The following is a 19,442-nucleotide window of genomic DNA, read 5'->3' on the forward strand; positions in this document are numbered from 1 at the left end:
TGGTACCGCCACTTGGCGCCACCAAAACGGGGCCCGCACAGTGGGCCAGAAGACCGCTGGAGGCGGCCAAAACTCCAGACGCGTTTTGAGCTCCAGAGTCGCTAAATGGGACTCGAACCGAGCGTGTGACCCCACCAATGGATGGCTCTCCGAACGAGGAATCCATTGGTGTGGTCACACGTTCGTGCTCGTTTTTGGGTGCATATTCGCTTTGGCGCTTTCCGCGTGACGCAACGGGGCGCTGGGAATGTGAACGTGAATGTGTGTTTTGTTATATAAGGCTCGGAGGCGGCCCGCCCCTCTGTCATATGCGCCAACCTGGCCAACCTGAGCAAGCGATGACCGAACAAGAACAAGCCGGGCCGGGCGGGGCCGGGCGTGCGGTCCAACCTGCTAACTGAGACGGCACCGCCCAGGCCGAGGCTGCCCAGCCCAGCACCGCCCAGGACCGCCCAGCACCGCCCCGGGCAGCCACTCATTTCGAACCGTCGCTTTCTAACTGGTAACTGTTACAATTGGCCGCAAAACTGGATCCGATGATGAGATTTCGAAAGGGAAGGCAGAAAGACAGGGAGAAGGGGATCGGAAAGGGCGGAAGAGAGGCGAGTAAAAGTCGCTTCAATCATTGCCGGCCTCATGAACGAGCCTCGCCGCCGAGCCTCGGAGAGTCGGAGGCAGAGCGACGCATGCGACATGAAGCGAAAGCGGCAAGCACGCCGCTCCCATGGACCATTGCAATTAGCAGGCTGCCCTGCCTGCCCCTGCGAGGCAGGCCGCCCAACGTGCTCGCAACGAGGGCATTGCCCCTCCACTGCAAGCCTCCACCTCCAGCAGCGCCGTGTGCGTTGGGCTGCCTACCCGACAGGCTGACGCACGAACTTTCTTTCGCGCCAATTTGAATTTCGCGCGCTTCCGCGAGGGGCGCCACTGTCGCACACCCTTCGACCAATCGGAGCCCGTCTGGGTCACCGGGTTTGTGTTACACAAAATTTAACCTTCCCTTCTGCTACAGGAAAAAAAAAATACAGTAAATGATTCCGTTTCGGGAGGCGTAATGTCAGGTGTGATTAAGTTTTTCAAGTCGCTGGTCTCGTCGGTAAGCGCTATGTCCATCGTCCTCTAGGGACATGGAACTCTGCCCAATCCTTTATTTCCCCTACTAAACATTCTATCAAAACAAGTCCTTTTAAAGATTTTTGTTGACTTATCATTTACTTTTAAATGTCAACAGCAACATATTAAATATGTATTCCTCGTGCTGTTTAATGTTTTGCTCAATATTCTCTGCTTCAAATACATATCATGTCAGCAAGACTTTTGTCTTTATTGGTTAGGTTGAATTGTAATTGTAATTCAAATGCACTCAAATGTCACCTGATGTCCCATAGCTTGGGTAGTGAGTTAGAGACACTGTGCATCCGACTTTACAATGGCAATTTATTATCTCCAAAATTCAGTTAACAATAAAATAATTAAAAAAGCTCATGAAAAATAGATATTTTTTAAAAAAATACACATAGCACATTTTCTGTCAGTGAGGAGAATACGCATCAAATTTATATACCACTATTCTTCCAAAGAAGTCTGTGCTTTTATTAAAAGCAACAGTAAATTTCTTGGCTTTCACAATTGGGTTGATGTCAAAAGTTTGTACTGAATTTATATCTTCTGGGTAGAAGGCTACATCTATATTTTTCTCTCCACTCTCAGTAACAGAGGATAACCAACAGTCTTGGCCCACAAATCCCCCTTGAAACTGAATACTTATTTTGCTGATTTCCTCTTCTTTATCGAGCAGAACGGAAATGTACTGAGGAGTTCCCTTGGTTAAAAGGCGAAGACGAATTGAGTGATTTAAACAGACATAATAGTGCGAAAATCATTTTACAGAAACATTCTTGTCTTATTTACCTGGTCTGAGTTCCAGCAAGTTTCATCACTTCCATCGAACATATTTTTCTTTCCAAACTGCTTGACATCTTTGTTGAGAACAGAACTCACCCTGTAAAAATTTAAAAAAAGAAAATTGTGTTACATGTTAAATTTTTAAGAATGTTCAGACCACTTTAATGTCCCGTTGTAGGAGCCAGCGGCAACAGGTTTGGCAGCTAAGGCTTCTGAATTATCTTCTCGAACTGCATCTGCGGAATCAACACCAGTCCACCCCACTCCCTCCACACCGGCATCTGCACCCTCACCACCAGCTCATGTTCAAGTAAGTTTCATTACTATCAATTCAAAAATTAGTAAACAAGAGTAACTTTTATTTTATTTTAAACCTGTATTTTAAATCACTCATTGACAGCAGCATAGATTGACACATGTAGCTGCACTATACCATACCAGACAAAATAAATAGTACATTGAAATACTTTTTACTTACTTGCATTCAAAATTTCCCTTAAAGATTGATGTCATTTTGTGATGTGATAAACATTTGTGAGTAAACTATTGAAAAGTTTCCCACAGCACCAGGGAATCCTAACCTCTACTCTCTAGACAGTGTGGCCAACCCAAGGTCGTTGCCTCCACGGTCACGGTAGTGACTTTCGGTCCGCTCAGTTGGCGTGCGAGGGCAGCAGAACATCTGATACAATGTCGCTCGCTAGGTTATATTTCTGCAACTCTTTGCCAAGAATCAGTATTTCGAAGGAGCCGGGCACGGTCTTATTTTACAGTATTCAGGTACAATGTCACTATTTTTTTTTCATCCAATATCATGTCTTGCCATGTATTCGCCACACCTGTTCCACAGACAGGAACACTAACCAATCTATTTGTTTTCTATTTTTGACTCCCTTAACTTTATCTTTGATATTTGAATCATTTTATATGGTAAATGAATGTGGGTTTTAACTCGTTATATTGCTTTTACAATGCCTGCCATCCTCTACGGTGTTGTGTCAGTTTCTCTCATTCATTTACTTGATACCTCAGTAGAAACAAATCTGGGTGTATCAATGAAAAGAGTAATTAATTTAATGTTTGTCTAACAGGCTGTCAAACCACACGTCCCACTTATCAAATTTCGAAAAGGCGGTCCTGCTGGTGGTGAGTACCTATCTTAAATTAACAGCGGCCCATATGTAGTCTCATCATCGTGTAAATGACAACGATATTTGTCACTCACAGGTCATTCGGCAACTAGTGGAGTAGCTTCATCAGGTGGAGTAGGTAGCAGTCATGCGGTCTCTCGTGGAACCATTGAAGACTACCAATTACCTGCTAGGTACCAACGCTCCCCTCTTGATGAAGCAGAAATAGATTATATCAATGTATGTATCCTTCTGTTAGCTTTATCCTTGCATTCAAGGACTTGGTTAACTGTTCTATGTTTTCTAAATTATACATTTATTTAAATTTCAGAGAGGAGGACCAAACTGAAGACAAGAAGTAATGTAGTATCCAAACGAACTGGCTTACTTTGAGGTGCTGGACTTTCCGTATGGAAACGATGGTTTCAAGATGTTGAAGACCCTTAGTGTTCTTTCTCCTTATGTGTTGCAAAACTGTGATGCGACAGTTTCTTGTCAGCTTATTTAGCACTGTACATAAATAAATTAATCTAAACCTCAGCACCTGTTTTTGAGTATTTATTTTAAACATTTTGTTGAATGGCTCATTGTGATTTTTGTTTAAGCTGTAAAATAAAGACACAATAAGATTGTAAGCATTTCATTTTCTAATTCCCCGGTTAAGATTAATGCAGTTTTTGCTACAAAAAAAGTAAATATGGCTTAAAAGAGTGGCAATGATTTTTAGCACCTGGTGGGAGGGTGGAGTCAAATGAAAGGAGCAATTAGTAATTTTCGCCGTCTTTACAACCCAAATAAAAAGGCCAGGGGCAAAATAGAGGGTCTGCAGTGAGGAATGTTGTGCTGGGACACACTGCAGTGGCCCGAGCCTGGGCGCGTCAGCCCAGCCAGGCCCAGCCACTAGCCACGCTGTCAGAAACAATTCCGGCGAGAGAAATGGAAAACAGCAAACAGCCCGTTCCGTTTTCCTCTTGCCTGTTCCCCGTTCGCTCTCCAGGGCATCGTTCCCCGCTCCCTGCCGTGCTGCGCCGGCCCCGGGCCTCTACCCCGGCCTGGCTGCCAGTCGGCCGGCGCACGATGGGTTGCCTACCGCGCGGGCGGACGTCGCCAAGGCGACGCGCTAGAGAACTTGAAGAGCAAAGGCTGTTGGTGCGAGTCCCAGCCCAGCGCCCCGCCGTGGCCCCGCCCTATGTTTTTCATGAATATGAAGATGAAGCCGTGGCCGCGTCGTTCTTTCCTCCTTCCCCGCGGGCCGTGCCAGAGCACAGTGGGCCAGAAGACCGGTGGAGGTGGCCGAAATCCCAGACGCGATTTGATCTCCAGAGTCGCTAAATGGGACTCGAACCGAACGTGTGACCCCACCAATGGATTGCTCTCCGAACGAGGAATCCATTGGTGGGGTCACACGTTCGGTTCGAGTCCTGTTTAGTGACTCTGGAGCTCAAAACGCGTCTAGAGTTTTGGCCGCCCCCACCGGTCTTGTGGCCCACTTACGCAGTGTGCCGCCCACCCCCTTGCCGCGACGCTACCCCAGGCGACAGCCCTCACGGCGTGGAGTATCGCCATCGGCCGCATGGCTGCCGCCCCGTCTCAATCTCTCTCTCCGTCTCCCTCTCTCTCTCTTTCTCTCCGCCTCCGGCAACGTGCGGCGTGCGGCGTCTCCTCACTTCCGATCTGGACATCATCACTTCTACTTCCGGTGGTGCGGCCGAGATCCATCCTGCCGGGCTGCAGGGCTGCCGCCGTCCCTTCCAGGGACTTAAATAATAATAATGCGCGCCCTAGGCGGGGCCAGGCGGGGCCGAGGCGGGCCCTAGGCAGGGCGCGGCCCTTGGGAGGGCTGGCTAGGGCTGGGCTGCACATTCCTTTCGCTACATTTAACTGCCCCGCCACGTCCCTCGCTGGGGACTGGGAGGACTGGGGCCCGACGCTGGCGCTGCGGCGCTGCGGCGGCGGCTTGCGAAGCTCTGCCAACCCCTTAATCGTACATCCGACTAGCCGGCTATCCGGCCCAGCCGAGGAGGCACGCAGTACTGTGGCTGCTGGCAGTTCGTGGCGGGGCCTGATGCAGCGTGGAGTATCCCAAACGTCAGTCTGCCTCGCCGAGACACCCCTCACAGTGGATTTGCCACAAGACCGGTGGAGGCGGCCAAAACTCCAGACGCGTGCAGAGCTCCAGAGTCGCATAACAGGACTCGAACAGAACGTGTGACCCCACCAATGGATTCCTCGTTCGAAGAGCAATCCATTGGTGGGGTCACACGTTCGGTTCGAGGCCCATTTAGCGACTCTGAAGCTCAAAACGCGTCCGGGATTTTGACCGCCTCCGCCGCTTGTCTTCTGGCCCACTGTGCCCTTGCCCTTGAGTGCGAGTCCGCTGCTCTGTCTGCTGGCGTTGCTCTGTCTCTGTCGCACTCATGGGGCGTCCCGCCGGGATGCGAGAGAGACAGACCCTCTTCGGCCCCGCTCAGCGGGCGAGGATTGGGCGGGGACGGCGAGGGTCGGAGGGAGGCCTCATCTCGGCTGAATACACTCCAATTCTCCAGTAAGAATGCTAGTGGTAATCCGAACGCCTGGACTAAGTAGGCGACTCCTTAATTAAGCCAAGTCGGAGTGCGAGGAAGAGAGAGAGAGAGAGAGAGAGAGAGAGAGAGAGAGAGAGAGAGAGAGAGAGAGAGAGAGAGAGAGAGAGAGAGAGAGAGAGAGAGAGACCTACCCCAAGGCCGCGGAGCGGCGCTAGCTTCTTGAGGCAACTTGGAGTTTCTCGCTCCGGAAGCACGCCCCTGCTTCGCCTGCCTGCCTTGGAATACGGCGAAGCAGGCGAAGCAGCGTAGCAATGCCTCGGCGTCCCTATCACAGACGGACGTGTAGTCAGAGAGACAGACGCAACGAACCCACTCCGTGCCACTCCGTGCCACTCCGTGCCTTGACAGAGCCAAAAGGCGCCACCGAGTCGTGTTTCTGCGGCCTGTGAAAATGGCAGGCAGGGTGTCAGACGGACGGACAGACAGGCAGGCAGACAGACAGACAGGCAGACAGGGGGCGCTATGAAGCATGGCGAGGAAGCGTCAGAAACCACATCCACGCGAATGCCCTCGCAAGATAAGCCTCGTCTACTATTTGTCGCGTCCGTCTGTCTGCCTGTCTGCCCGTCTGTCTGTCTGTCTGTCTGTCTGTCTGTCTGTCTGTCTGTCTGTCTGTCTGTCTGTCTGCCTGTCTGTCTGTCTGTCTGTCTGTCTGTCTGTCTGTCTGTCTGTCTGCCTGCCTGTCTGTCTGTCTGTCCGTCTGTCTGTCTGCCTGCCCGTCTGTCTGTCTGTCTGTCTGTCTGCCTGCCTGTCTGTCTGTCTGTCCGTCTGTCTGTCTGTCTGTCTGTCTGTCTGCCTGTCTGTCTGTCTGCCTGTCCCTCTCGTGCAGTAATTAATTAGTTGGCGCACGTGTGCGGTATTCAAAAGCGACTTCCTGACCGCGCATTCAAAGCCCCGGACCAATAATGGCGCTACTCCCCGCGAGAGGGACTTTGAATGGACCCCATGGGCAACGCCCGGCAACGCCCCTGGCGCGCGGGGTATCGCCAACGCCATCGCCTGCACTGGAGTGCCGACACGCCACCTGCTTCGAAAGCACCCGCCTCACAGTGGGCCAGATGGACCGTGAGTGCGAGGGAGACGGAGTGTTGCTGTTCGCAACGGCACTGCTGCTGCTCCTTTGAACTCTCGCTCACCGCCGCGCTGAATAAGACATGGCGAGGCGGTGATCCCGGCGGTGGCGAAGCAGTGACCCATCCACTGCAGGTGGTGCACGCCGGAGCAGGTGGCGCAGTTCATCGCGTCGCACAGTGGGCCAGAAGACCGGTGCAGGCGGCAAAAACTCGAGGCACGTTTTGAGCTCCAGAGTCGCTAAACAGGACTCGAACCGAACGAGTGACCCCACCAATGGATTCCTCGTTCGGAGAGCAATCCAATGGTGGGGTCACACGCTGGGTTCGAGTCCCATTTAGCGACTCTGGAACTCAAAACGCGTCTAGAGTTTTGGCCTCATCCCAAAGATCGTCAACGGGTGGATCGCGATGGATCGTGCTCGCGAACGTCGGTTCGGGTCGGTTCCGAACCAAACCGAAGCGTCGGTTTTGGCCCAAACCGTTGACCAGCTTCGAGTCCCGGCGGCGCTATAATTTTTTTTCGCGATTTCAAAGCTGCAACCGCAACTAACATTTCACGGCACATATAAATACCGTGGATATTCTTTTCCAAGAACCTGAAAGGTACCAGAGACCGACAAAAATGCAGGCTTCTGCCGGGATTCGAAGCTGGGCCAGTGGCCGGCCGGGCCAACGCCCGCCAGGGCTTGGCTCGGGACCGACCCGGACCGACGTTGGCGAGCACGATCCAACGCGATCCACCCGTTGACGATCTTTGCCTCATCCACCGGTCTTCTGGCCCACTGTGCGTCGGAGTTTTAGTTTTGTGTTTGTTGACAGCGTCCCAGCCGACCTAGCCAACCTGCTGCTGCATGGAAAGGCATCGGAAAGGCGGCCGCCTGTTCAAACGAAGGCAGTACGCCGTAAAGGGCGGGTACTTTGTGGGGCGGCGGTAACGACGGGGTGGGCCGCGACACTGCTGGCACTGCACTGGTATTGCCGTGCCGTTTGCAGTGGCGTAGCGGGGCGGGGAGGTTTGTTGCGCAATACGGCGGCCCCACGTACGGCACTACGACCCCAGGTAGAGGGCGCACAGTGGGCCAGAAGACCGGTGGTGCCGGCCAAAACTCTAGACGCGTTTTGAGCGCCAAAGTCGCTAAATGGGACTCGAAACGAACGTGTGACCCCACCAATGGATTGCTCTCCGAACGAGGAGTCCATTGGTGGGGTCACACGCGGGGCTGTTCATTAGACCTACCTCACAGTTGACCTACCAATATATTTATTAATAAAAATATTAATATAAATATTTGAATAAAAATATGGGACTATAAATAATAGTGTTATAAATATTAACAAAAAAGGTTGACCTACCCCACAGTTGACCTACCCTATATTTTTATTATAAATTTTTTTGAAGTATCGTCTACTGTCACTGGGACACTGTCACGCTTCACCTGCCGCGACGTCATCGCGCTTTCCCTGCCGCGACACTGTCGCTCTTCCCCTGCCGCGACACTGTCGCGCTTCCCCTGCCGCGACACTGTCGCGCTTTCCCCTGCCGCGACACTGTCGCGCTTCCCCTGCCGCGAGGCCGTCGCGCTTCCCCTGCCGCACCACTGTCGCGCTTCCCCTGCCGCGAGGCCGTCGCGCTTCCCCTGCCGCGACACTGTCGCGCTTCCCCTGCCGCGACACTGTCGCGCTTCCCCTGCCGCGCTTCCCCTGCCGCGAGGCCGTCGCACTTCCCCTGCCGCGACACTGTCGCGCTTCCCCTGCCGCGACACCGTCGCGCTTCCCCTGCCGCGACACTGTCGCGCTTCCCCTGCCGCCAGGCCGTCGCGCTTCCACTGCCGCGACACTGTCGCGCTTCCCCTGCCGCGCGGCCGTCGCGCTTCCCCTGCCGCGACACTCTCGCGCTTCCCCTGCCGCGACACTGTCGCGCTTCCCCTGCCGCGACACTGTCGCGCTTCCCCTGCCGCGACACTGTCGCGCTTCCCCTGCCGCGAGGCCGTCGCGCTTCCCCTGCCGCGACACTGCCGCGCTTCCCCTGCCGCGACACTGTCGCGCTTCCCCTGCCGCGACACTGTCGCGCTTCCCCTGCCGCGACACTGTCGCGCTTCCCCTGCCGCCAGGCCGTCGCGCTTCCACTGCCGCGACACTGTCGCGCTTCTCCTGCCGCGACACTCTCGCGCTTCCCCTGCCGCGACACTGTCGCGCTTCCCCTGCCGCGACACTGTCGCGCTTCCCCTGCCGCGACACTGTCGCGCTTCTCCTGCCGCGAGGCCGTCGCGCTTCGTCGGTCAAGTCAAAAATATAGGGTAGGTCAACTGTGGGGTGGGTCAACTTTTTTTGGTAATATTTATATTACTCCTATTTATATTCCCATATTTATATTCTAATATTTATATTAATATTTTTATTAATTAATATATAGGTAGGTCAACTTTGAGGTGGGTCAAGCTACATAGACTCGTCACACGCTCGGTCCGAGCCCCATTCAGCGACTCTAGAGCTCAAAGCGCGTCTAGAGTTTTGACCGCCGCCTCCGGTCTTCTGGCCCACTATGGGGCTGCAATGACGTCATCCCCGCGGCCACCACGACAACCTTGGAGGGCGCCGCGTCCCTTGACCCGCCGAGGGCCGAAGGTGGCTGTGCCTGGCTGCTTGGAGGTCCTAGGTCCGTCCGCAGGTGCTCCGAGTTGGAAAGCACTGTTCGCCAGGCTCGGGCCGGACCGTGGCCGGACCGGACGTCTGACTTGGCCTGGCCGCAAGTTGGCTTGGCCGCCCGCCCCGCCCCGCCCCGCCCCGCCCCGCCACCGCCACCGCCACCGCCACGGCGCGGCCACGACCCGGACCCGCCGTGTGTCGAACATTGCGTCTGCAACTTTGTGATTGTCGAGGCCAACCACCACGGCGCTCCCCTCCGCCATGAGCTCTCCGTGCTCTCCGGCGCTCCACGGCCCGCGGGGGCGGCCACGCCGCGCCGCCGCCGTCTCCAGGCAACAGGGCTCTCGCTTCTCCGCCCCGGCTGCTTCAATCCAATCAAACTTCAAGTCGAGATGAAATCGGCGAGCCGGCTGAGAAGCCCGAGAAGCCCTCTATGCATGCACCTCACGAACAAGTACCCCTCCTCCCCTCCCGCCCCTAACACCGCCCCGGTGTTTTAAGGTCCCGAAATTGGAGCGGCGGGCCGGGGCTGCCGCGCACAGTGGGCGAAGACCGGTGGTGGTGGCCGAAACCATAGACGCGTTTTGAGCCCCAGAGTCGCTAAATGGGACTCGAACCGAACGTGTGACCCCACCAATGAATTGCTCTCCGGACGAGCAATCCATTGGTGGGGTCACACGTTCGGTTCGAGTCCTGCTTAGCGACTCTGGAGCTCAAACCGCGTGTCGAGTTTCGGCCGCCCCCACCGGCCGTCCGGCCCACTGTGCAGCGCCAGCGAAGGCACACTGTGCCCGGGCTCAAAGCGGCCCTTTCGCGACTTTAAAACGTCGTCAAACCATCATCCGCGCGCGACGCGGCGACGCGCACGAATAATAAAATGTGTACAGCCCCGCTGCCGGCGCATGGCTGCGCATGGCCGACTCATGGTTGGTTGGGGTGAAATAGAGTGTCCTCGCCGGTCCATGAGTCGGAATGGGGAATGGCTGGAATGCCCCTTAAAAACACTCAGGGCTCGCTGCAGGGCCGCTGAGGACCGCAAGGACCGTCGGCATGGCGGCATGGCATGGCCGCATGGGGCGGGCCAGCCGGGCCAGCCGGGCCAGACAGAGACAGAAGAAGGTGGCAGTTGGCGCACGTCTTCTTATGACTATGCATGGCCCGCCCCGACCTCCGTACTCCACGGACCACCCTGCGGGGGGGGGGGGGGGGGTCGTAAAGCAGCAGACCAGCACCACGTCCTAACGGGTTGACCCGCGGGGTGCCCGCCTGCCCGGCTGGCTCAGCCAAGCCACTTTTACTCGCTTCGTCTGTCTGTCTGTCTGTCTGTCTGTCTGTCTGTCTGTCTGTCTGTCTGTCTGTCTGTCTGACCGCTCGTCCGTCCGCTCGTCCCTACAGCAACGGTGATGCGGTTCTACGACAAGGTGCTCACCCGCCTGTCTGTGCTGCTCGCAGCGCACAGTGGGCCAGAAGACCGGTGGAGGCGGACGAAACTGTAGACGCGTTTTGAGCTCCAGAGTCGCTAAGCAGGGCTCGAACCGAACGTGTGACCCCACCAGTGGATTCCTCGTTCGGAGAGCAATCCTTTGGTGGGGTCACACGTTCGGTTCGAGTCCTGTTTAGCGACTCTGGAGCTCTAGAGTTTCGGCCGCCTCCACCGGTCTTCTGGCGCACTGTGCAGCGCTCCGCGCTCCGCTAGCGCCTGAACTCGGCGGGGCGGGCCGCCCGCTCGGCCTCGGCGTCCGCGCGCCGCCCCGCTGCCTACCTGCACGGCGCTCCGGGCGAAACCGCCAACCTCCTCGCGGCGCGCCGCTGCCGCCGTTGCGATTGCAATTCGCTGCCGGTCATTTCCCCCGTCACAATAGTGCGAAATTAGTACGCCTCCTCTTGTTGGTGACGCGATAGCCCTTGGGGAAGTGGAGTGATGCTGGCTTCATGGAGCTGACCGCAGGAGGGCTGGGCTGGGCTGGGCGAGGCTCGGCCACTGGGCTGGAACGCAGGCGGGGGCGGGGAACGACAAAAAATATTTGCGGAGAGGCACTTCTTCTAGGAGACGGGCAGGCAGTTCCCGCGGGACGGACTGCCGCGCCCCAACGGCCTGAAGAGGGTGGGCCGCCCCGCAGTGGGTCAGAAGACGGCGCCGGCGGCCAAAACTCTCGACGCGTCTCGAGCTCCAGAGTCGCTAAACAGGACTCGAACCGAGCGCGTGACCCCACCAATGGATTCCTCGTTCGGAGAGCAGTCTGGTGGGGTCACACGTTCGGCTCGAGTCCCATTTAGCGACTCTGGAGCTCAAAACGCGTCCGGTATTTTGGCCGCCTCCACCGGTCTTGTGGCCCACTGTGCTCTCTGGCCGGCAGAGCCAAGCTCGTCGCGGAGGCCGAGGTACTCGTCAGTCTGCCCGCACTGCCGGCAGTGGAGCGAGCGCTCGCAGTGTAGGTTCGCGAGCAAGACGAACTGCAGTTGCCTAGTCTGGCGCTTTGCTGCGGGCTGTCCCGGCTGTCCCGCCTGTCCCGCGCCATGAGGGTCGGCGAGCACTCTTGGCGGGAAAAACAGGAAACTACACCTTGCGCTGCCTTGCGCCCCGAGTTTCTTCCAGTTTGTGTTGGATTGACGTAATGCGGGTAGGACACACACACACACACACACACACACACACACACACACACACACACACACACAAAACTCACACACAACGTTATCGATTCGCAAAGTAGTTCTCAAATATTTCAAAAACTACTCTGCACTCTATGAAAGTGATATGACTGAAAAGTAACTTTGAGGAGGAGCAAAGTAACGACGAGGTCTGAAGTTTTTATTTTTTGGACAGTGTAGTTCCAGCTCCTAGTCTCCCACGCAGCGCTGGCGCGACGCCTCTCCAGAGGGAGGGACAATATTGCCGCACAATTGCGACAAAACTTGTGATCCCGGGCACGGCTTTTAAAACACGCTGACCGATGCGGAGAAGTCGACCCGCTTCGAGCGCATCTCCATAATACTGCTACCCGGGCCTGGGCAGGCCGGGCACGCCGGGCACGCCGGGCTCCAGTCCTGCCATAATGCTGTCTCAATGCTGCCAACTTCGGCGACCTCGCCAACGCCCCGATTTGCATGGCAAGACTGTCCCGAAATTAAGACACCGAGAGACCGCCTTTCGTGTACTACGTTCGAACGGGCTGGGAAATGAGAGCTTGCGTTTCAAAACGATTTAAGACAGTGTCGTGTCGTTTTGTTCTAGACACCATCTTCCGGAGGGGCTTTTCCCTCCACACTGGAAACAAAAATGGATGACTAGGGTGGAAAGTGGGCGGGCGGAACCCTGCTTGGCTGGTGTGCGTGCGTGTGTGCGCGCGCGCGCGTGTGTGTGTGTGTGTGTGTGTGTGTGTGTGTGTGTGTGTGTGTGTGTGTGTGGTGTGTGTGTGAAGGGATGAAACTATAAACCCGAGGAGGGCACGGACGGCCCGGCGGGGCGACATCGTTCGCAGAAAGGACAATATTTGCCCACGAGGCCATCTTGAGGACAAAGGGCGCTTGTAGCGAAGTTATAGCGAGGGCGGCGTTTAGGGAAGCAAGCAAGTGGCCAGGTAAGATATCATTTTATCTCATTTTTTTTCTCGTAGTTTGGGAATATGCGCGGAGCAGTGGAGGCGAGGACCCCGGCACCGCGGGACCAGTTCTCGATGATCCATTCATTGCGGGGAAGGAGATTCACTTTGCAGTGCGGCGCCGCCTAGCGGTCGGAACTAAAAGTCGAAACTATTTAATTGCCCTCACCCCTCCAGAGACCGAAAGTGGCCCGGAAAGGGAGAAAGTGAATGGAATGGGATGGAATGGAAGGGAGGTGGTTGCCTCGCATATCGGCAGGAAGCCGCCAGTTTTCCCAAGCCTCGAACCGAACCGAGCGTGTGACCCCACCAATGGATTCCTCGTTCGGAGAGCAGTCCATTGGTGGGGTCACACGTTCGGTTCGAGTCCTGTTCAGCGACTCTGGAGCTCAAAACGCGTCTAGAGTTTTGGCCGCCGCCACCGGTCTTCTGGCCCACTGTGGGGAGGGCTGCTCAAACGCACGGATTCGCGGAACTACGCGTTCGCATGCTGTACCTCGGAGGGGTAACTCAATTACAAAATTGTTGGTGCCCTCGTCGCAGCGACCGGCAAAATAAGACGAAAACAAACGAATAAAAATGGCGCCCCGCTGAAGGCGAGGGCGGGAAAACGGCACTGGCACACAACGCGCTCAGAAGTGAAGCGGAACAAAACTCGTAAGTCAGGCGAAATTAGTTGGACTCTAATTATTACGGCAAAGTTGGATTCAAAAGAAGAGAGAGAGCGCGAGAGAGAAAAAGAGAGAGAGCGAGAAAGCGCGAAGAAAGGCGCGTTAATTTCGCGCGAATGACTTGCCGCATTGCTTGTTTCGATAAGGACAGAGAGAGAGAGAGAGAGAGAGAGAGAGAGAGAGAGAGAGAGAGAGAGAGAGAGCAACACGTTGAGTCATCAGGCACGCCACTGGCGGCATCTGCTTGAATCGCACCGTCTCGTCTAGTTGGCAACACCGTCAGGTCTTCAAGTCGATTTTGGGGTTGTGAACTAACAACTTGACGCGATATTTTTGGCTTGCATGGTTGGGGACAGTCAGACAGACAGACAGACAGACAGACAGACGGACAGACAGGCAGACAGTCGGGCGGTTTACTGCCACCCTTATCGCAGATTGCCATGTTTATGGCGCGCAATCATATGTTTGGCGCGACGGTGGCGCCCTCTCATGCGGTTGTCAAGAAGTGCTGCCGGAAACGGACGGGATAAATCTTGAGGCGCGCAGGCAGGCAGGCAGGCAGGCAGGCAGGCAGGCAGGCGCGTCCATTCAAACGGCAACAACCAGAGATTTATTTTTCCCGTCGCCATTTCGGCTGCCAAATTTGGGGTGGCCCCGTGGGGGGCACGGACGAGGAGGGCCGCTGCGTTATGAGACGCCGTGCGGCGTGGCCGAGGGGGCTGAGGCCTCGACCGCCACCCGGGGGACCGGGGTTCAAGTCCTGGACTGTCACCCATTCTTTTTGTAGACCATTAGTGAAATTGAAACGAGAATTTCCTGCGGTCGGAAAGTACGACTCGAACCCTGCGTGTGACTCCATCTATAGACTCCTCGTTCGAAGACCAATCCACTGGTGGGGTCACACGCTCGGTTCGAGTCCCATTTAGCGACTCTGGAGCTCAAAACGCGTTCGGGATTTCGACCGCTTCCACCGGCGTCTTCTGGCCCACTGTGCGGCGCCAGCACTGCCAGCACTGCCAGCAGACGTCACGGACAGCCGCCCTGGAAGGCCTCCTGGAAGGCCCCTGGAAGGAGGCAATGATAGTTACGCTTATCTGGCTGCACCCCTTGGCGCGAGCGCGCGAGCCTCCCCACACGTGCCGATGTTCCGAGGCGTGCTGTCTCTCTCGCACCCCCACGGAACGCCCCGCCCGCCCCGCGAGTGCGACGGGGACGGAGCGACGAGATGACTCCTCGGAATCAGTCTGCCTCCAGCGTGCTCCAGCGTGCTCCAGCGGGGAAGCCGCTTAGCGGCGAGGGAGGGGAGGGGGCTGCCCGGGGCTGGCCCTAAATGCCCAAAGGAGGTCGCAGTCCATGTCTGAGCCTCGGCCAGAGAGAGAGAGAGAGAGAGAGAGAGAGAGAGAGAGAGAGAGGAGGAGAGAGAGAGAGGAGAGAGAGAGAGAGGAGAGAGAGAGAGAGAGAGAGAGAGAGGGAGAGGAGCCGCCCCAGTTCGACTCGTAGAAGGGTTGACGCGGGGCCATGTTTGAAGAGGGGCGGTGCCGGGCGGTGCAGCGATGTAACCAGACCAGACCAGACCGCCACCCCGGGCACCCAGTCACCCCTCGCAGCCCGCCAGGCCCAGCGCCACGGCCCTGCAGCACTGCAAGCGCTCATTAAATTTAACAATGTCGACGTGGAGATTAGCAGTGCAGCGGCCCGGCCTCGGATCAAATTTGAGCCGGGCGGGGATTCGAACCCGAAGCCCGGCCGAACCGCCCCGTCGCGTGAGTGTGACAAGGACGGAGAGCTCCTTGCTCCTCCAGGGGAGCCGCTGCCAGCGAGACAGGTGGATGTGTCTGGAAGGCCGAGGCGGGGCGGGGCGGGGCGGGGCGGGGCGGTCGGCCCCACAACATGTGTGTATCTGTGTTTCTCCGTGTGGCTTGCGGTAAAGTCGAGACCGGCGATATTACATCCCCCCACCCCCACCCACCCACAAACACACACACACTGTCTCTTCCTGTGCCCTAACGGACAAGTAACACAATGGATCCAGATCCTCCCTACGAGGTGCAGCAATTTCATTTCCGTGTCGCTTCTTCCAATACCCTATCACTCCCCTCTGCTCCGCCCTCTCCCCCTCCCCCTCTCACTCACTTTCCCTCCCCTTCTCTCCCTGTCTCTCCGCCGCGTGGCCTGCACAGTGCGTTCTGGAATCGTCACGTCGCCGATACGTCAAATGGGGCAGGTTTGAGCGAGCGTCGACAAAATTGGGCGTCGTCTGCCATTCTTACACGCGGTTGGGCGAAAAGGGTCGCACCCACCAGACAGGCTTGCAACAACAACAACAAACAACAACAACAACAAACAACAACAACAAACAACAACAACAACAACAACGCAGCCCTCTGTATCGGCTCGGTGCTGCCCCATGGCGCCCCATGGCGAGCGAGAGCGACGAAAACGACTCTCGGAATGCGTCTGCAGACTGAGTGCATGGCGGGCGAGTGGCTTTTAACGATGTTTTCGAGTTTACGGACCTTACCCGTCGGATAAGGCCAACTTTTAATATTCGCCCAAAGTTTCCACAGATTACTCTATTGGCCGAAAAAAGGGCGGGATGCTGAGAAAAAAGGCGGGCCGGAGCCACTTGACCTGTTTCTCTTCCAATTTGAGAGAGTTACGACACCTTGCTCGCCAGGTGGTCGGAATCGTCCCGCCACGCCACTGTACGCTTTGGCGTCATTATTTCTATCTGCAGGAGAGCGATGCACCCCTCGCCGAGACACATAAATTTTGCAGCGCCGTGATTCATAGCCAATTCCCCTCTGGTTTATCTTTGTTGCCTTCTTCCCTCAGCAATTATTTTTTTCCCCCGCCGCCGCTCCGCACCTTCGCCGAAGGTGGGCGAGCCTGACGTTGTTCTGTCACCGAGTCTCCATTTCGGGCACTTTTAAAATTCGTTTCCGGTCGCCAAACAGTCGAAGAGCAAAGGCTTCATTTCGCGCGAGAGCATGCACCGATTCTGCCTCGCTCTGCGCTTTACCTTGCGAGCTTTTCGCGTGGCTGCAGAAAAGAACAGACAGACGGTCGATCCGGTAGCGGTTGCCAACTCACTCCGAGTCGAAGCAGACGAGGTGGCAACTCTAGAGCGGTGCCGATGAGTGCGACCGACCCACCCCCACCCCCTTCCCCGCGACGCTCCGCGACGCCCCCGGCACCCCTGGGCCAGATAAATAGTGACGACATCAAAGCAGCGAGCACCGACCGTGGCCCGCAGGCCGCCAGGGCCAGGCCTCCGGGTCAAGAGTCGATTTAACAGTGACCCCGCGAGGGGCTGACTGCCTGCAGCGCGCGGCCGTGGCGCTACACTCGAAAAGGGAAAGTGCAAAAAAAATGAAAAATAAGAGGAGCAAAAAGGTAAAAGTAGCGGCAGGGGGTGGGGCTGTGGGGCCGCGACGCTCCTTTGTTTCGGATTATTATATACCTCAGCAAATTTAGCGGTCCTAGGAGGGCCCGTGGCGCGGCGTGGCGTGCTGGGCCTTCCCTGCCGCCCGGCCCGGCAAGGCCCGGCCCGCTCAGGTTCTGCAAAGACAGCACTCTTTTCTCGTGGCCTGTGACGCAGCACCGCGCAGCACGGGGCAACACTGCAAAAAATAAAGTAACTCAAATCGATTATACTTAACATTTTAGTTTTTTCAGTACTAGGTTTGTGAGGAGCTCTTTTGGTCGTAACTGCCAAATTATATTACTGAGAAAATCAAACAAAATTAACCACACCGCCAAAAGTGGTCCAAAGGAGCACTGCCGGGAACATAAATTCGCGGGAACTGCCTAAAAAGTCGTGTTTGGGGCCGATTTTAAGCAGCCACTGCGTCCGATCCGAGGCGGGCCTTCGTACTTTCTCAACAGGCATTTGGTCTTTGGACCTTCCTTTAGCACGCCTTTGTTCCGGAGTGCGATTATCCGCCTTAGTTTGGGAGCAGTGTTGGCTCAAAGTTGATCAAAACGGTCAAAAATGCCTTTGAAAAATCGTGTTTTGGGCCGACTTTAAGCAGACACTGCGTCCGATCCGAGGCGGTATGTCCTACTCCCTCAACGGGCAATTGGTCTTTGGACTTTCCTTTTGCATGCCTTTGTTACGGAGTGCGATTATCCGCCTTAGTTTGGGAGCAGTATTGCCGCAAAGTTGATCAAAACGGTCAAAAAGCATTTTTCAAAGGTATTTTAGGCCGTTTTGATCAACTTTGAGACAATACTGCTCCCAAACCAAGGCGGATAATCGCACTCCGTAACAAAGGCATGCTAAAGGAAGGTCCAAAGATTAATTGCCCGTTGAGGGAGGACGATATACCGCCTCGGATCAGACGCTGTGGCTGCTTAAAGTCGGCCCAAAACACGATTTTTCAAAGGCATTTTTGACCGTTTTGATCAACTTTGAGCCAATACTGCTCTCTTGCCGCGTCTCTCTCGCACTCACGGGGCGCCGCATACAGGTGCGAGAGAGACAGAGGGAATCAGTCTGCAGTGCACGTCGCGAGATGCCGGGCCAGCATCACCGGCTCCACCAGCATCGCAGCATCGCAGCATCGCGGAGGTGTTGAAGGAGGGGGAGGCGGCTAGCGCTAGCGCCGGGCGCTGTGGCCGGCTGGGTGGGGAGGGGGGGGGGGGGGGGGAGGGGGGGGGAGGCGCAAGGCGGCGCGGTCGGGGTGGGGGAAGCCCGGGGCGGGGCGGGGCGGGGCGGGCGGGGCGGGCGGGCGCGGCGCGGCGCGGGGGGTGGGTCGGCCCGTCTCAGCCCGCGCCCCGCGCTCGCTGGCTTGGCGCGCGCGCAGGCCAGGCCAGGCAGCCAGGCAAGCTGGCAGTCGTGCCGAGCGCGCGGGAGAGACTCGACGCAAGCTTCGCGCCCACGCCGCGTCCGCGCCAACCCTAACCTAGACGAGCGTTCAGGACGAGTGTTTCCCCACCGGGCAGGGCGGGCAGGCCCTGACGGCCACCAGGCTGGCCACCATGCTGTAGTGCACGCCACCCGCAGCTCACCCAGCCAACCGCCATTTATTTTTAATTTTTTTTTTTCGTCGCGTCGGCGATAAGTTTGCGGCAGTAGCCGCGCGGTGTTGCGCTGCCCGCGTTGTGAAGTGAAAATTGACGAGTGAAGTGCCTCCTGGATTTTTGGATACGACGACTCAACCGGTGGCAGCCATGCCGTGGTCGCCGCTGCCGCTGGTCGCCTGCGTCGTGAGCGTGGCGGCGCTGGCGCTGGCCGCCCCCAACACCACCAACACCACCACCATCAACAACATCCACGACAGCGGCAAAGGTGCGATGCCCGCACAGCGTGGCACAGCGTGGCTCAGCGCGTCCAGACTGTCGAGGCTAAGCTGCTTTAAGTCACCCCTTTTTTCCCGCTCGGCCGGCCGACCGCTGGGCGGGCCAGGGGCGGGCCCCGAAGCGCTGCCAAGCGTGTGACCACGGCGAGACCGCGGTGACGCGACGCGACGCGACGCGGGGGCGTAACTCAGTGGCTTCATTACCGTGGGGGAATGACCAAAACAAACAGGCTGCTTATGGCGCGACCAAGGGCGGCCGGGCCGGCCGGACTGAGGCACTGCCAAGCGCTGCCAAGCAGGCCAAGACCTGACCGGTCCGCTGCCTGCCTGCCTGGCTGCCTGGCGCCGCCGGGGGGCGTCCGAGCACCCCGTTGTCTTTTGTTGTTGTTGCTGGCTAGAAATGTTGGCGCGAGGAACCGTTTGACCGGCCCTGCGGTGCCGTGCCGGGCGCGTCTGTGTGCGTTGTGACGCGTTCAGCAACCCTCTCTCTCTCTCTCTCCTCTCTCTCTCCCTCTCTCTCCCCCCCT

The 19,442-nt window shown here is 56.9% G+C and overlaps 3 protein-coding genes across 3 annotated transcripts in view; 2 read left to right on the top strand and 1 right to left on the bottom strand.

The window, feature by feature from the left end:
* The first annotated feature begins 950 nt into the window (after positions 1-950).
* On the top strand, positions 951-3,575 carry LOC117647973 (28S ribosomal protein S36, mitochondrial). Its single transcript, XM_034390004.1, has 5 exons — positions 951-1,096; positions 2,084-2,215; positions 2,997-3,051; positions 3,133-3,275; positions 3,367-3,575. Exons 1-5 carry the CDS (start codon positions 1,055-1,057, stop codon positions 3,382-3,384), a joined length of 390 nt encoding a protein of 129 aa, XP_034245895.1. The 5' UTR covers positions 951-1,054; the 3' UTR covers positions 3,385-3,575.
* On the bottom strand, positions 1,418-2,544 carry LOC117647972 (nuclear receptor 2C2-associated protein). The gene is made up of 3 exons (XM_034390003.1): positions 2,384-2,544; positions 1,912-2,002; positions 1,418-1,822 (listed from the first exon to the last, which is right to left on the bottom strand). The coding sequence occupies exons 1-3, from the start codon at positions 2,416-2,418 to the stop codon at positions 1,532-1,534; spliced, it is 417 nt and encodes a 138-aa protein (XP_034245894.1). The 5' UTR covers positions 2,419-2,544; the 3' UTR covers positions 1,418-1,531.
* Positions 3,576-18,435: 14,860 nt separating the features above from the next.
* LOC117648022 (very low-density lipoprotein receptor-like) overlaps positions 18,436-19,442 on the top strand; it is a 106,731-nt gene continuing 105,724 nt past the window's right edge. The window contains exon 1 of the mRNA XM_034390158.1: positions 18,436-18,905. Within this exon, the coding sequence (XP_034246049.1) occupies positions 18,788-18,905 (118 nt within the window). The 5' untranslated portion in view covers positions 18,436-18,787. The remainder of the gene's footprint in view (positions 18,906-19,442) is intronic.

Source organism: Thrips palmi, unplaced genomic scaffold (assembly GCF_012932325.1).
Source record: "Thrips palmi isolate BJ-2018 unplaced genomic scaffold, TpBJ-2018v1 HiC_scaffold_3, whole genome shotgun sequence".
NCBI lineage: Eukaryota > Metazoa > Arthropoda > Insecta > Thysanoptera > Thripidae > Thrips > Thrips palmi.

Excerpts from the sequence above, each read along its gene's own strand:
- LOC117647973 (XM_034390004.1), top strand. The coding sequence starts at position 1,055 with ATGTCAGGTGTGATTAAGTTTTTCAAGTCGCTGGTCTCGTCG. Across the intron at positions 2,216-2,996 it reads CACCACCAGCTCATGTTCAA|GCTGTCAAACCACACGTCCC; the intron begins GTAAGTTTCATT and ends TTTGTCTAACAG. Across the intron at positions 3,052-3,132 it reads AAAAGGCGGTCCTGCTGGTG|GTCATTCGGCAACTAGTGGA; the intron begins GTGAGTACCTAT and ends TGTCACTCACAG.
- LOC117647972 (XM_034390003.1), bottom strand. The coding sequence starts at position 2,418 with ATGACATCAATCTTTAAGGGAAATTTTGAATGCAA. Across the intron at positions 2,003-2,383 it reads AAGGGAAATTTTGAATGCAA|GGTGAGTTCTGTTCTCAACA; the intron begins GTAAGTAAAAAG and ends AAATTTTTACAG. Across the intron at positions 1,823-1,911 it reads CTTGCTGGAACTCAGACCAG|GGAACTCCTCAGTACATTTC; the intron begins GTAAATAAGACA and ends CTTTTAACCAAG.